Below are 12,187 nucleotides of genomic sequence, written 5' to 3' on the forward strand. Positions count from 1 at the left end.
TGGAAAGGCATCATCGTACCATCAAGACCATGGCAGAGAGGGGCCACATTTCACCAACCGAGGCCATATTTTGGTACAATATGTCGCCTAGGTCAGGACAGGCTGAGGAGTCGGTGCCACACAGGGCAATATTCAGGTACAAGTGGAGGCCTCCGTGTACTGCATCAATGCAACCCGGGGGAGGGGAAAAGCACGCCTTTGTGCAGATCAGAGAAGAAGTTTGGGTAAAACCCCCAAATGCACGGTGTATATCACAATGGGGAAAAAGAACAATAACCTCCATCAATTCAAAGAACAACGTCTCTGTTGATGGTATGTCAGGCCATGTTTTGGATGTGCTGAAGATTGTCAATGCCTCAGAGGATCAAACCAGCAGCAGTGGGCAAGAAGATGAAGACAGTAGCAGTGGGCAAGAAAATGAAGACAGTAGCAGTGGGCAAGAAAATGAAGACAGCAGCAGTAGGCAAGATGATGAAGCCAGCAGCAGTGTACCAGGAACTCAGGCCAGTCCCGGGGTTGCACAGTGACCACAGAGGGAGCGGCACCCTCTTCCCTGGTTGGCTGATTATGAAACCAATTAAGGTGTGAGTTCGGGAGCAAGGATAGAGTGGGAAAGCCGGTTGAATGATCTGTAGATCAGTGTTACATGTGGTGTTCTGGGCTGTGATGAGCTATGTGGTGTTGGTGGAGAGGATTGCAGATGAAGCAAATGGAAGTGAAAACTGCAGGGGCCGGCAGAAGGGCCACAGGGGTATGCGTGGACACAGAGCACGTGTGGGAAGTTCAAGCAGAGACGGCGCATGTTAAAGGTCACGTTTTGATCCAGTCAGTGATCGCTCATCCCGCCATGATCAACAGGTAAGGTCACTGTATCTCTTTCTCCCTTTTGTTTTGTTCTGTTGTCTTTTTCCTCCATCACACTACAAAGACTTTGAATTTTTTCTAATAATAATATTGTATACGACTTGAGATGTTTGCTTTGCCTTGTATATGTATGTGTGTGTGTAGATGTGTCTGTGTTTGTCCTCCCAGCATCGCTTGACAACTGATGTTGGTGCATTTACATCCCCATAACTTAGTAGTTCAGCAAAAGAGACTGATTGAATAAGTAGTAGGCTTACAAAGAATAAGTCCTGGGGTAGATTTGCTTGACTAGAGGCAGTACTCCAGCATGGCCACAGTCAAAGGACTGAAACAAGTAAGAATTGTTTGTTTTGCTAGTTATTTTTACATTTCTGATATTGTTCTTTAATATTCCAATTAAAAATTTCTATAAGAAACATGTTGGTGAGATTTGATCTCTTCATGTTAAAATATGCTTCAATTTCTTTACATATCCATCTTGTCCAAGTTTCATATCATTCCCATTCTTTTCCAATATTTCCATTTAAATCCAGTATACTGAAACTCTGTTACTTCTTCAGACCTGGCTTTAAGTATTTTATGAAGGAATCTACTTGGATAAGAAAGATCTTTGAAGAAGAAATCATCAATCAGAGTTGGAATGGTTCCATGAAGTTTGTTTCTCCACAATACCATGTAAATATTGTTTGATCATATTTAGAGATGACTGCTAACTTTATTAATTCCTCTCTGATCGTCAGATACTAGAATCTTGAAGCATCAGTCGGCTATTTATGTATTTGAAAAGTTTAAGGAAACTAATCTGTTTGATAGTTCACTATGTAAAAATGTAGGCTTAATGTCCATTGAGTTGCATACTCAGTCATTAAATGCCATAATTCCTAATGCGATATGTAGACTCTCATTTAAACATGTGAATGAGCGATTGGTAATATTACTAGCAGCTCTATACTGAAAGCCTCTTGCCATAAGTCCAACTTTACAAATTTGTTTATCATCCAACATTCTATTTGTATAAATTCATCTTCTGATATTTTGGGTATCTGCATATTATTGTCAAGTACCTGCGTATAAATTCTCAGTTCAACTCCCTTTTTATTGCTTTGTCTATGCAGAGGAGGAAATCATCACATTTTCTTCATCTAAAGGATGCTTCTTTGTTTTTGTTTATCTTCATTTGCTTGTCATTCAGATACCTTATGCTCAAAATTGAACCAAAATGGTTCATCTTATTCCCTAACTACATTCAATTAATATTTGTTTTGTTTTTTTTATCCCTTTCTGTTTTACCTTTCATGCTTATATTCAATCTCCACCATTCCAGATCCTCATCATTTGTAAGTTTATATTGAATTATGCGTCCTGATTTGTGAAGCACAATCATCTTTGAAACATGTTTTTGTTTAGGTGATCTATTCCTTGTTCACAAAGTTTGATGGTTTTCAACACAGTTGTTTATAGGTGTTTCCAGTTCAGCATCCATATCACTCTCTTCCCCCCATTTAGTGAGGTAATAAGTTCATTATTCTTATTATCTTCTGATTAACTTGCATTTTCTTCAAGATATGCCACCCAAACGTGATGAACACATTCTTACGATGGTAATGATAATGATAAATGAAAGAGGTAACCTATAACTCTGATGATAGTATGATGATGATGATAAAGGGATGTAGAGGGAGGATATAACAGTGGTGATGGTATAATGACGATAAGGAGAGGAGAAAGCATATGTTTATTTGCTTTAAGTAGAGCTGATGAGTTTAATAGTCAATCAGTTTTACTGATACAAATATTTTCTTGACTTCAACTGGTAGACATTTCTGAAAAGTGGAGCAAAAACAAAAAAAAAACTCTCCAAAACTCATCTTACCTTCATATTTTGCAATGAATTATCATGTAACTGTTGGGCATTTTCAAATGTCTGAATAGTGTCAGGGTGCACAATAGGTAATGTGGAGGCCAGCAGTGCATCTTGGCTGAAGGCTAGAGGTTTGTGGTCTACATTTATATCATTGGAATTGTAAGTGCTGCTTAGTGTATCACACTTCTTTACAGGAATTTCAGAGTTTACAGCAGTTTTGGACAGTAATGTGAGTGACTTTCTTTTGATAGGAATTGGAGGTTTGGTTCCTGGTGCTAGTTTGGTGTGCTGTTTAGACAAGAATAATGCTAAGTAAATTAAGCTGTCTTAATAATTAATTCTTTTACATATATTTATAATCATTTGATAAGACCTTCATTTTCTGTCACTTGATTGATCAATAAACCATCTCCCACAAAAAGTTCCTAATTCATCATTATGTTGCCTCTAAGACAACTGGAGTATTCTGTTGCATCAACCTCTCTACTTGAACCAAATCATTACACTTACTTCTATGTTTCTTACCACATACATTCTGTTTCTAAACCTCTAAACTCCACATTAAATATTTCAAGCAATTCTATGTGTTCAGGTAATATATTAATTGCTGACCCTCAGAACTGAGTCGTGTTCACAGACTATGGGAAAAACCATCCATAAACACAGTAATTGAAAATGCTCTTGTCACAGTGTATTTAATCTTTATTACCAAATATGGTTGCTATTAGATTAGCTTTCTTATAACCATGTCAAGAACTTTCCATATCAATCACACCTAATCTTCTTCACTCAACTAATCTCTTTCAGCTGAAAAGATCCACCATAGACTAAAGACAATGCTCATTTTTGAATATTACAATAAAAAGTGTGTTTCTATTTCAGCCATTAGTTTATTTTATTGTAAAAAGTCTGATCTTCTGTCATCAATGGAACAAAAGATTTTCAGTTTGATAAATGTCATTCAAATCTTTCAGCTTCACATCAAATATATTTATTAATCATCATGTCCAAATAGCTGGGGGAATTGTGAAATCAGAAAGAGAAAGAATTGCTATACATAGTGGTGACCCTTATATTAGAGTATGAAAGGGTAGACGCATTGGTAAGAGGGTTTACAATTAGATTAAAGAGTGTAAACTAGAAAGGGTACATTTATCTTTGTAAAATTTTCTTTAATAATATCCAATAAAATTACTCACAACAGGTATTTGAGACTTAGAAGGGCTCAGATCAGTTTGGTGTTGTTCTAATGTGTTTTCTCTATTTTCCTTTGTCAAACTATCAGGTTCCTAGTGATAGACAGGATGTTATTTCAGTCAACAATGTAACACTATCAGCAACAAATATGAATGTCATACTTTGGCAAACGCCAATAATTTGCATAGGAACATATAATTGATGAAATTTGACTTTGGTACATGCTTGACACAAATACTATCCCCTGCTGGACAAATAAAAGGCAAATGTTGGTTGTGGTAAAGTTTGAGTTCAAAATGTGGAGGGACAAAGCTAAATACTGCAATGCAATCATTGCTGAAGATGGTGAAGCTCTAAGCTGCATAAAACTTGGATACTCCTTATTAAATAAACTACATCAGGTCTCACAAAAATTGAAGACATACATGCCATTTAATTATTTTTGAAATCACTGTGGACTGGAGGACCTAATCAGCAGTTTGTTATATCCTTAAATTTGGCAATGATTGTATTGGGTCATCCCATAAATAATGCATTTCTTTTTATCCTTCTTTTATTTTTCAAAATTAAGATAAACAAACTTCTCTTTTAATCTAAAATCTACTCTCCTTCCTTTTCTACGATGCTCTTCCATCTATCTGGTAGACTTGCAAGGCCCCTCTTCCAAAATTCACTTGGCCGTGATGAAAAATACTCCTCCAGTACTGTTCTGACCTCGTCTACAGAATTCATATTCTTTCCATCCAAATGATTTTGAAAACTGCAGAATAAATGATAATCAGATGGGGGCAATATCCAGTGAATATAGTTGGTGGGGCAACGTTTCCCATTCAAACTGCTCCAGCCTTTGGAATGTCCTCCTCGCTGTATGTGGCCAAGCATTATTCTGATGGAAGAACACCTTTCATCTTGAAACCAAAGATGATTGTTTTTCTTCTAACGCTGACTTGAATGACTTGTTGAATTACCAAATCCAACTTCTCTGCTAGTTCCTCAACAGTTTCCAGCTCAGAATTTCTGGAACCACCGTTGATACTGGTTTATACTTATTGTCCGATCCATGTATACTGCATTAATATTCCTCACACTTTTCATTGCATTGTTGCTTTTATTGAACTCATAAAGCAAAATATGCTGAATATGCTCCTTTGTCACTTCCATTATAGCTTTGAAAAAATAACTGCTAAAATCGAACTGCACTCTTCAAACCTTGCACTAAGAATAAGTTCACGGTAAAAGTACTACCTGCTTTTTATAACAAGTTGATGCAGGTAGTTTATCTTGTCCCCCTCCGATTTTTAGTTCATGTAACTGAAAAAAACTGCATTATTTATGAGATGATCCAATATTTAGTATGATATGTTTCTGCAAAGTAGAAGTTGTAGTAACAACAACAACAGGATGAATTTAGTAATTTCTAACATAGGCAGAAAGCCACACATTTGGACAAATTTGGAGATGGGATTAGCTGATTAAATCAACCTAGCACTTCCCTGCTAATTTAATTTATCAACTCCAGAAGGACGAAAAGTAAAATTGTCCTTGGTAGGGTTTAAATTCAAAATGTAAAGAACTATACATAACACCTGTCCAATACTGTAATGAATCAGAAATTTTGTGTTGAAGGGTTAATTAATTAAATCAATCCTCATACTTGATTGGTACTTTAATTTATCAATCTTAGAGGAATGAAAGACAATGTATAACTTAATAGGACTTTAACTCAGAATGTAAAGTGCCAAACAAATACTCTGAAGATGATGCCACTTCAATGACATTTCTTACATTAGTACAAAAACACAAAGTTGTATCTAAATAATAACAACAACAACAACAACAATAAAATTATACATATGTACCAGAAATATTAGCAGAACTCCAAACACAAACTCACTGCCTAGGAACTGAACCCCAGTCAGATGTGTTCAGATGTAGAAAGAACTAAACAATAAAGAGAAGGTTGTCAAAGATTGATGAAATCATCAAGTCTCTAAAAACACATTAAAGCTTGTTTTAAAACACATTAAAGCTTATTTTTTTATCAGTAGCCAGTGTGACCAGTGAAATAACAATAGAACCAACAGACATTTAATTCATTAGAAGCCCAGCATTGTAAACAACTATTTTTTTGGACAAACAACATATTGAAATCTTGTTAACAATTTTGTCTTTGGTATCTTTTCTTTGACAGGCATTAACTATATATACATGGTGTGCCTGCTAGCTAGTCAGTGGTCATGATACAGCTTAAGTTGGCTTGCTGCAAGAATTTGTGCTATGCCCAGCAACTGTCATTGCAGACACAGACACACAAACTGGGCACACAAACTGACTCACTTGGCTTAAATATCTTTTTTCTGTCATTCATCACAATGACATTTTTGTAAATGATATATATTTCATATTTGGAACTTCACACAACCATTTTGTACATATCTCAACCAAACCAAAATATTTCTATATTACAATGGTGATCCAGTCTCAAGAAAACTATACAACTTCTCAATGTACGAAGCAACTCTCAAAACAACACTACCATGTTGGTGAAACTTTCTCTGTAAATTTCTTTTCCATCAGTGATCTTTTTCTATGTTCACAGCCTGTCAATACACTGTCTCAAAAACACTACACAGATTTTCATCAACTTCCAAAAGAACACTAACATAGCAGACCACCAACAATATAAATACCCACCAAAGCAACCAGTAAACTCCTTTTCTTGCATAAAAAAAATAATAATAATACTTTTTACTGATTTCACCTTCTTTCTACTTTCACATGCATACATCTGAATATGTATATATTGCACAAACATCAACATGTATACATTCACATACATTTCACATAAATTCAGGTATCTAGCACACACATAATAAGAATACAGGTATCTCATAAACAAAATCATTACTAGCAGCATACATAAAATTACTACAATCAACTTCAGCTGCTTTTGCTTAGAAGCAGGGAAAATAGCTGAATTGGTTCACTATGAAGTTCCTATTCAGATTCACATGAATATGCAAACAACTACTGACCTACAGGTATATATTGCACCAACTCACAGGCATAAATGCACATGACTATGCACAAGTCACTCACTCAAACATTTGGTTAAATAAAACTAACTCATATACATATATGTATTCTCAATTCTCAAATCTTCAGATCTTCTTACCAAGTACTTTTAAATTATATTCTGGCCAAATAGTCAACTATGATTCTAGTTTTCCTTGCATATTTTTCACACCCCTAGCTTTGTAGGTTTTCAAACCTCAAGCTTTTACAATGTTTTAAATATAAAACAGTATTGCTATGTGCACAAAAAAAGTCTTCTGTCAATACTGTAGCTCTATTCAGTCAGGCCACCTGCTCACCATCTGTGCAATTTAACCAGTGCTCCTATTCTTGCATTCACCCATCCTATACATATTCTGGTACACACTTTACACAAACAAACCCTGCACTTTTCTCATTTCATTCAATTCACCATTACCAGTCATTTCACTGGCAGGGAAGTCCTGTAACAGGAATATTGACAGTCCTAAACACAAACTTAGTGCCTCAGGATTGAACCCCAATCACTGTGTCCAGATGTAAAAAAAAAAAGCAATAAACAGGATGATGTTAAGGATTGATAACATTATCAACTTTCTGATAAATGCATCAAAAACTTGCTTTTTATTAGTAACCAGTTTGACCAGAGAAAAGACAATAGAATCAGCAGAATCCCAGAGTTGTAAACAAGCATTTTTGGGACAAACAACATAACAATTAACAATTTTGTTTTTGGAGCCCTTTCTTTGACAGATATTAGCTATATGCAGGCACGTATGTATGCATGCATGCATGTATGTATGTATATACACAGACGGGGGTGCCTACTAGCTAGTCAGTGGGTCATGATACAGAACTCAGAGCTACTGTTATTGCAGACACACACAAACTGACTCATGGACACACATGACTGATTCACTTGGTTCAGACACCTGTTTTCTATCATTTATTGCAACAACAACATTTTTGTAAATGATAAATATATATTTTGTCTTTGGAATTTCACACAGACTTTTTGCTTGTCCATCCCTCTATCAAACCAAAATTTGCTATCATTTTACAGAGATTTGAAAATGTGGATATTTTAGCAGTAGTCCAGTGCCCGAACTACTCTCAACTAATAATTAAATAGTAAAAGTTAAAAAGGGGAAAATGATAGAATTAAAAGGAAAAGAAAGAAATACTCACTAAATTAGGAAATGGTGCCCTTTGAATAATGGGACCAACATCTGGCATTCTAAGGGTTACAGAGGCAGTTTCTAGAGTAACACTTTCTACCTATATAATACAAAAAATGCATGAAACAGTAAAATTCAGTAGATAGACAAACAGACAAATGGGGTGAAGAGAGAGAGAATGAGTGAGTAAGATTTTAAAAATCTTTTGAAATTGCTCATGCCACCCAGCTTAGTCAAAAGGATCTAAGATCCTTACTGAGCCATAGGCTCATAAAGCAGGTTTTCCAGATTCTATGGTACATATATTCCCCCAATAAGACAGAACACTGGTCTGTCACAGGATTGCTCATTTTTAACAGCTAAGAGGGCTGGAGCAATATGAAATGAAGTGTTTTGCTCAAGAAAACAATGCATTGCTCAGTCCATGAAATGAACCCACAATCTCAAGACCATAGCCTAACCACAAAGCCATATACATCCAGCTCAGTGATAAGAAGTAAATGATGATGGTAATGGCATAATGAAGTTGTTGTTAAACAATAATATTGATAAGAAAAACTGGTAATGATGAAGAAACAATAACAAAGGTAACTCACTGGAGGAATGGTTTGATCAATGATTTCGTTCCTCAGCTGTGTCTGTGGCATCTGTTGCTGTTCTGATAACTACCGTAAAAAAATAGGGGAGAAAAATAGATGGTTGTAGTTAATGCTGCATCTTGGGAGAGAGGTGGGGGCTGAAAGACAATCATAGTTTATGAAGAGGAAATGTGAGGAAGAGAAAGATGCTGTTTAGAAGAGATGTAGTTTGGTTTCTTGGGGTAAGGAGTGTGAAAAGTTCATTGTTACATGTGGATGGGGCACAACTCTTCTAGCACTCAGTTTCACTGACACAAACGGGTCTTCTCTTGAACCTCATATCACCTAACATCTTGGTCCATTGTCTTTTCCTCCATGAGCCTCAACATCCTAAGATCAGTTCTCATCACTTCATCCCATGTCTTCCTGGGTTTCCCTCTTCCACAGGTACGATCCACTTTCAGTGACAGGTACTTCTTTATACAGCTGTCTTCACACATATGCATCACATGTTCAAACCATTGCATTCTCCTCTCCTGCATGCCACATTTAATACTCTTATACCTGATTTTTCTCTCAACACAGTTGTGGTTTGTCAGTCATGCACACTGATGTTGCAAATCCAACAGAGCATACTACCTTCATTCCTCTCCATTTGTGCATGTCCTCTGCAGTCATAGCCCATGTCTCACTACCATGTAATATAGCTGTTCTCACACAGGCATCATACAATCTGCCTTTCACTCTGAGAGAGAGTTCTCTTGCTGTCAACAGAGGTAGCTGCTCTCTAAACTTCTTCCATCCTATTCTTATTCTAGAAGCAATACTTTCAGAGCATCCACCACCTTTACTAATTTGGTCACCTAAATAGCACAAATTATCTATTACCTCAAGAGAGCCTCCTGGGCATTTTAGAGAGTTTAAGTCCCTTGTGCCCTTAGTGCCTATTGTTCTAGTGCATCTGCCACACATGAAAGCAGCCTTATCTGTTAACCTATCTAACATTCCACTGCATCTCTTATGTGTCCAAGCTTACACTTGATGCAGCAAATAGAATTACGTCCCATTCCTTTCCTACATATTGAGCAAGGCCATTTACCTGACAGAAGGAGAGAATTATCTGCTTTTTTAATAACACAACTTTTGTCTTTGCTAAGTTAACAACGCCTTTTATTTCTCTAAACCGGAACACAATGTGCCAACTCTGCCAAAGCTTTTTCATCAGACATACAACCAAACCTCACACTAAACATTTTGCTGAATCCTTTCTGTTTAGAACTATAACATTTTGGAACTCGCCTGTAGGCATTACTCTTAGAAATTCAAGTTGAATATCAGCCTACCCAACCTGGAAGGAAAGGAAAAGGATACAGACACCACTAATACCCAGGTTAAAAAAGGTGTGTGCCAGAAGTTGTTTTTAAGATTTCAATTAGGAAATATTTCAGTTCAAGATGCACCTCATTCTGGTTAGGCAACTGTAATTAACAGTAACAAAATGAAGGAGTTAGTGGACATAAACTCCCATTATACAACCAAGATGATCACAGATATTTTCCAGATATCCAAATCAAGTGTTGAAAACCATCTGCATCAACTTGATTACATCAGCAGGTTCAATGTTTGGGTCTCACATCAATTGAATAAGGCTGTCCTTGTCCAATGGATTTCCATCTGCAATTTATTGAACAAATGTGAAGAAAACAACCCTTTTTTTTACGATAACAAGAAATTAAAACTATTAAATGCGAATAATCATTGAAGAAGTGCCTCAGGCCTCCACAAACAACCTCCAAAGTAGGACTTCACCCAAAAAACTTGGTGGGATTGTCAAATGGGTAACTATTCATAAACACACATGCCTTGACTTTGTCAACAATTTAAAATGGATTCTTGTGAAATTACAGCATGAACTTTTCAAATAAATATGGTCTCCCTAGTAATAGTAGCTATCACAATGGAGATGATAATTTCCTCATAATATGAGGCAGGATTAGAAACTTGAATTAAAAATTAAGGAATTATGAGGAAAAATATGCATATAACTCACGTCTAAATTTTTTTGGTGGGGTTTACTTAATATGAATTCTAGCGGTTAACTATTTCATTCTTTTTAGAGATTGTCACCATGATAGAAACAGTGAATTTGTTCTTTACACATTATTTTACGAAGTGAGATATTTCATCAGAAACAATTACAATCTAGAGGAAATTCATAGAACGAGTGCTTTTTTCTTCTTTGAAGAACGTTAGTAGTGTACGAATCAAAAGAAAAAAAGAGAAATGTGTCCACATGGATGATGGTTCACTTGTGTGTGTGTGTGTGTGTGTGAGGGCACCTTGCTCCTTCACCTTTTCTGCCCAGTTATCAAGTATTCTCCACATCTCATCCAATACCACCAATCACTCCTCTATCTTTAGCATTACTCAGCTGCTGCAATCACTTGAGAGTAGAATTGGCACAAATTACATCTCTTGCTTTCTTTGTGCTGGCATTTACGTTCCTTCTCCACATCTGGGACCATTTCTATCTCTCATTTTTATTATTATTCCTTCCCACACTATTTCTACCAATCACACATGGTCCTCTGCCATACTCCATCTAAATACATCTTGTATCTGCTATTATTCTCAATGCCCACACATATCTTCCAAAATACTTCCTTACTATAACCCTCATTATGTACCTCTACATTTCCCTCCCCAACACTCCTACACCTTGCACATTCATCTCCCCTGTTTCAGGTCCATTCCTCATTGAGCTATTTTTATCTCTCATACTGTACCCTTTCTCCATATTGGAATTTCTCTTTATGTGCACATCCACCCTTGTTCATCACCCACTACATTCACCTTAACCGCATTTCTAACTATCTGTTACTGTCCCATCAGACTCCTATAACACTTCTCCTTTCCTCCACTGATTCACTGTTTTTATCCTCTCTTACATCCACCTTCTTGTATCTCAAAATGCTCTGGCATCTTATCACCATCATTTTTACCTTCTTTCCAGCTACTCCCACCCACCCTTATATCATACAGAGAAGCAATGTATCCTCTATAACAAAACACCTGGGTTTGTCCCTCTGTCATCCTTTATACTCACCACACCTGGTATGAAGCCACCTCCCACTGAGGTACTTCTTCAACACTTCTCAAATACTCATCCCCACTTAATTGAGGGGGCTTTTTCCTTTTTCCTAGTCTTTTCTTGTCTTACAAGTCACCTGGTGACTTAACCCATGCCAATGGCATGATGAAAAGCATTCAGTAAAAATTATAAAGTGGTTGGCATTAGGAAGGGGTGCCAGCTGTAGAAACCATGCCAAAGCTAATATTGGAGCTCACTAGATTTTGTCAAACTGTCTAAGTCAGGCCTGACCAACTCAAATTACATTGCAGGCCACTTTAATCACAGAAAGTTTTTTGAGGGATGCTTGTATACTGACAGA

The 12,187-nt window shown here is 36.5% G+C and overlaps 1 protein-coding gene across 2 annotated transcripts in view; it reads right to left on the reverse strand.

The window, feature by feature from the left end:
• The window catches only part of LOC106871622 (protein scribble homolog), a 772,291-nt gene that overhangs the window by 157,926 nt on the left and 602,178 nt on the right, over nucleotides 1-12,187 (reverse strand). The window contains exons 29-32 of one of the 2 annotated variants that reach the window (XM_089349239.1): nucleotides 8,754-8,822; nucleotides 8,168-8,257; nucleotides 3,928-4,017; nucleotides 2,738-3,016 (exon numbers count right to left, since the gene is read on the reverse strand). In XM_089349239.1, the coding sequence (XP_089205365.1) occupies nucleotides 2,738-3,016; nucleotides 3,928-4,017; nucleotides 8,168-8,257; nucleotides 8,754-8,822 (528 nt within the window). The remainder of the gene's footprint in view (nucleotides 1-2,737; nucleotides 3,017-3,927; nucleotides 4,018-8,167; nucleotides 8,258-8,753; nucleotides 8,823-12,187) is intronic. The other variant, XR_016241095.1, reaches the window with a different exon arrangement.

Source organism: Octopus bimaculoides, chromosome 3, assembly GCF_046866305.1.
Source record: "Octopus bimaculoides isolate indiv1 chromosome 3, ASM4686630v1, whole genome shotgun sequence".
Classification (NCBI taxonomy): domain Eukaryota; kingdom Metazoa; phylum Mollusca; class Cephalopoda; order Octopoda; family Octopodidae; genus Octopus; species Octopus bimaculoides.